Genomic DNA, 5,401 nt, shown 5'->3' with positions numbered 1-5,401 from the left:
TTAAAATTATTTAATGAGATTTTAGGCCGGCTGACAAGCCATATCTTGTGGTGTAGAAACCATCGTACCATACCAAGATGGGAACTTCTGCAATATTAGGAGTCTCATTGACCTTTTACCTACAGGACAAACCTCCAGATGAAATAAACGCAACCAAGAGAAGGATATTTCAGTAGGTGGGCTCCTCTTGAGGCCTCCATGTACATGTAAAGAAAGACCCACACAGCAGCCCCCCCCCCCCCCCCCGTCTTCTCTCCTTCACTGTGCTTTATTGGCACCCACTACAGCCACTATTATGATACTGCTCCTCCCACCATCGTAATGGAATCCGCAGCTTCTTTCAATATTGACACTAATGGAAGCCATGGTTACTATGACAGTATTGCTTGGTTCGACAGCATATCAGAGAAAGCTGGCCTCGTCCAGACGGAGACTCTTCGCCGGATTCTTGAACTCAACTGGGGTGTGGAATATCTCAAGAAATGGATAGGCGATATTAAAGTCCAAGATATGGATTCATGTGCATTGGAATCTCTTTATACCTCTTTGGTGCCTCTCGCCTGCCATGCAGATTTAGAGCCTTATATTCATAGAATCGCAGATGGGGACACAAGTCCGTTACTCACACAACAACCTATATCCACTCTCTCCTTAAGGCAGGTCCCCTTCTTAATTTGCTCTTTTTATTTAAAATTTATTATTATAGTTATTGTTTGTCCCCTTTTCTTAAAAATCCTTATAGAGTAACATGTAATATCAAATGGATATGATTTGACTTTTGCATATGCGAAATAGTAACTTAAACTCTCAATTCCTTTGATACAATAATGAGTTTAAGGGTAAGATCACTCTTATTTTTTTTCCTTCTATTTCATATTTTATTGGGTAGCTCAAGGTTATCTTATATAGCCTTGCGAGACTTGAGGCAAAACCAGGTCATATTCAAGCCACTTTCATATTGCCTTGATAGGATTCCACTACAGCTCTCAGATTTGTTTTTCTTTGTATTCAATATTCTGATATTCTTTTCATGGGTAATGGCTTGTAGCTCTGGAACCACAGATGGAAGACCGAAGTTTGTTCCCTTCACTCGCCATAGCTCCCGGACTACTCTACAAATTTTCACCTTGGCAGCTGCTTACAGATCAAGGTTCTATCAGAACTCTCCTTTTTAGTTTGATAACTATATTATTTAAGCTCTATTTGGCATACATATTAGTTATCTCCCCCCCTCTCTCTCTCTCACTCGTTGATATAGGGTTTATCCCACAAGGGAAGGAGGAAAGATCCTAGAGTTCATATACAGTAGCAAACAATTCAAAACAAAAGGGGGCTTAACAGTAGGAACAGCTACAACCCACTATTATGCAAGTGAAGAGTTCAGGATCAAGCAAGAAAAAACTAAGTCCTTCACATGTAGCCCACCAGAAGTCATTTCTGGTGGAGACTATAAGCAGTCCACTTATTGCCATCTTCTGCTTGGCCTCTTCTTTTATGATCAAGTAGAATTCATAACCTCCACTTTTGCCTATAGCATAGTACAATCCTTTGCAGCATTTGAAGAGATATGGCGAGAGATATGCAATGACCTTAAAGAAGGCACTTTAAGTTCAAGAATCACCTCGCCTGAAATGAGGAAAGCTGTGTTGAATATCATCTCATCTCCAAACCCAATGTTATTAGCTTCAAGAATTGAAGAAAGCTGCAACAAGCTAGAAAATCTGGATTGGTTTGGTTTGATTCCTAAGCTGTGGCCTAATGCCAAGTATGTATATTCCATAATGACAGGCTCCATGCAACCTTACGTGAAAAAATTAAGGCATTATGCTGGGGATTTACCATTAGTTAGCGCTGACTATGGATCCACAGAGAGTTGGATTGGGGTTAATATGGATCCATCTTTGTCTCCAGAGAATGTTACCTTCGCAGTAATACCCACTTTTTCTTATTTTGAGTTCATGCCACTTCACAGGCAGAATCAAGATTGCAGTCCAGCCATTGATGACTTCGTAGAAGATGAGCCAGTTCCACTTTCTAAAGTTAAGCTTGGACAAGAGTACGAGATTATCCTCACTACTTTTACTGGTAAGTTGCTTTTTTTAATATATTTTTTTTTATTTTTTCTTTAGAAATGATGCTATCCCACGAAATTTAAATCTTATAGGTTTGATATATGGCAAACTGGTAGGCCCAAATGAGCATTTCTAACCATATATGTGTCATGGGAATGGCAACTTGTCCTCCCACATTTAGTCCCACTATAAGTTTGTCCATTAGCTATCTATGTTTTAATCCACAGTAGCCTAGAACAAAGCAAGGCATCTGTTTGACATAGACAAGTGGACTGTTGAAGATCACAGAAGTCCATAAAATCTAAACCTTTCAATGGTAGAAGATCTGTTATTACATCGAGGAAAGTTACTAGCTAGGGATGAATTAATGGTATGGATAGATTTCGATTCAAAATTCTCGGCAACTTGTTATGAGCGATGTTTAAGTTTTGACTCTACTATTTGAATGGGACATTAATTGTTCATGCATGTAGACACATGCCACAATAACTATGCTGGGTGTTTCTTGGTCTATTATGAATCAGTTTGCAAGTAATAATAATAATAAATATATTTTTAATAGGAAAGATGAAATGTCACATATTTTTTTTAATTAAAAATAATTAAATTTAAATTTTGATGGCGCAGAACTTTTACATGAGAAAGCATTTTTTTTTTCATATTTATCTGATATGAATTTGAGTTAATGGAAAAATTATTTACTTATATAATCTGTCTCACAATCCATTAGTGACAGTGAGACAGGAAGGGAAAGTGACTGACACGTATAATAGACATTGTGGCAATTAAAGGAAAAAAAATAGTAAATAATTGCCACGTATTCTATTAGGTTTTGTGTGGCGCACAAGATTCTGGAGTCATCGTTAATTTATTACCCTATTCGCTACTCTACCTTGTAAGGTTTAACGTAGCATTCAGTTTTTGCATCATCTGTAAAAGTGGAATTTTTTCTATATTAATTTTATTAATTATAAAAAATAAATAAATTATTATTTTATATTATGATAACAAAAATAAATTTAAACCGTTTAAAAATATATAATTTTTATTTTTTTATTTAAATATATATAAAAATAATTTTTAACAGTTCCTTGAATTTATTATGTAGTGATAATTGCTTCAATTTTCATGCACTTATGAACTATCTCTAGCTAATATGCATGAAGAGAACTCTTTTCCATGTTTCCTTCCTTTCAGGGCTTTATAGATACAGGTTAGGAGATGTAGTGGAAGTAGCTGGTTTCCACAAAGGAACCCCCAAATTGAACTTTATATGCAGGAGAAAGCTAATACTAACAGTAAACATTGACAAGAATACTGAGAAAGACCTTCAACTAGTGGTGGAAAGGGGTTCTCAGCTGCTGAGCAAGGCTAGAGCGGAGCTTGTTGATTTTACTAGCCATGCTGATGTCGCGAACCAACCTGGTTACTATATAATTTACTGGGAAATAAAAGGAGAGGTAGAAGAGGGTGTTCTTGAAGAGTGTTGCAGGGAAATGGATGCATCTTTTCTGGACCATGGTTATGTGGTTTCAAGAAAAGCCAATTCCATTGGACCATTAGAGCTTTGCATCGTGGAGAGAGGAACTTTCAAGAAAATCATGGATTATTTTATAGGGAATGGGTCTGCATTGAGCCAGTTCAAGACTCCTAGGTGCACAAGCAACCAGGTCCTCTTGAGAATTCTCAATACGTGTACCATTAAAAGGTTTCGCAGCACTGCGTACGGCTGAAAGATGAAAGAATTCCTATAGTATAACTATTTATAACCTAGAATTTTACTATTCTAGATCAACAGATACAATTAAACACATTGTACTTCTTTTGACTTTACGAATGCGTAGTTCTTTCTGGTTTTATTTACAGCAATATATTAATTATTGTAAGTTCACTTACGGGAGATTTTGCCATCTTTGATGCTATGTGATGCGGCCAAAAGGTAAAGCTGTATTATGATTAGTTTGATATGCAAAAAGGAGAACGTGATAAGGTGGATATCTACGATGGCCACTCCAATTCTCATGTAGGATAAAAATTGCTTACATTTACCTTTATGATTATTTTCTTTTATACTTTAAAAACTACACATCACATAGCATCAAAGATGGCAAAATCTCTAGTCAGTATTCTGAAAAATAAGGTGAATATAATGAATTGGTTAGAACTTGAGTAGTGTAAGAATTGCGTACATTTGCTTTTATGATCGTTTCCCTTTTATATGGTAAGATGACAATAAATATAGCATTTTCTAATGATTCGGCGATGATGTAGCCGCCTAACTTGATGAGAAATCCCATCGGGTTAACCGGTAGGGAATTCGATGATTACAGGCATAACAACGCAATACTGGGTCGTGCTTGCTAACAATAACGTTATACTGAGACTCGTCTTATTTAGGGGAGGACGAATCTTGATCATAAACCAAGTGTTAAGGTGTCCGAATCTTTCTTTCTCTACCTGAGACTGCGTTTCCCACTCATTAGATCATTGCCACGTAGTCTTGTCTTGTGGTGACAACATCAGAGATCTCTCCTTACTGGTTTTCAATTTTTCACATTCGAAAGTGACAATTATTCTCACGATTTGGGACACGTGACTTAGTGACATTGAATTTTCCTTGATTCATGCCGCTTTGCCTGCCTAACTCCGAAATAGTGGCTACTCCATTTCTCGAGCTGTGTTTAAAACCTACAGTCAAAACTGCCTCTACTACAAATTATGTAGATTTTCAAAAGATTTCTCACAAGAGTGAGTATAAATTCTCAAAATATACCCTTTCATACGGAAACCCTTAAACCCTAGGGTTTTAATATAATAGTATTTGTTTATTTATTTAATTATTTAAATAAATAAATTATAATTATAGTTCAAAATTTTAATAAACAAGCCATATAAATAGTAGACAATTTTAATTAAATTAATTAAATCAAAATCGTAATTCTTTCAAATTATAATTTTATATAATATCAATTTATATGCAATCAAGTTATACTTAAATAAATAAATTACAACTATGATCCAGAACTTTAATAAGCAAACCATATAAATTGTAGACAATTTTAATTAAATTAATTAAATCAAAATCATAATTCTTTCAAATTACAATTTTATACCAATATCAATTTATATGCAATTAACTTCTCGTTTTATTTTCTCATACAAATTTTTATGTGTGTGACCTATTAGATTTCAAATATATTGGCAACAAATATAATTAACTAATTAATTAATTTAAAGATTAAGAACGTTGTCTAGCAACATATTAAAATTATCCAAATATTCAAAATGTCAAAAGTCATTTGACTTAGACCTTTTTGTACATGGTTTGT

The 5,401-nt window shown here is 34.9% G+C and overlaps 1 protein-coding gene across 1 annotated transcript; it reads left to right on the top strand.

Annotated features, from left to right (window-relative positions):
• Positions 1-249: 249 nt before the first annotated feature.
• Positions 250-3,958, top strand: LOC110627798 (indole-3-acetic acid-amido synthetase GH3.10). The gene is made up of 4 exons (XM_021774163.2): positions 250-656; positions 1,049-1,150; positions 1,259-2,085; positions 3,270-3,958. The coding sequence occupies exons 1-4, from the start codon at positions 322-324 to the stop codon at positions 3,803-3,805; spliced, it is 1,800 nt and encodes a 599-aa protein (XP_021629855.1). The 5' UTR covers positions 250-321; the 3' UTR covers positions 3,806-3,958.
• The last annotated feature ends 1,443 nt before the right edge of the window (positions 3,959-5,401 follow it).

The sequence above is a fragment of the Manihot esculenta genome, chromosome 12, assembly GCF_001659605.2.
Source record: "Manihot esculenta cultivar AM560-2 chromosome 12, M.esculenta_v8, whole genome shotgun sequence".
Classification (NCBI taxonomy): Eukaryota; Viridiplantae; Streptophyta; class Magnoliopsida; order Malpighiales; family Euphorbiaceae; genus Manihot; species Manihot esculenta.
This window is presented reverse-complemented; position numbering and strand designations above follow the sequence as displayed.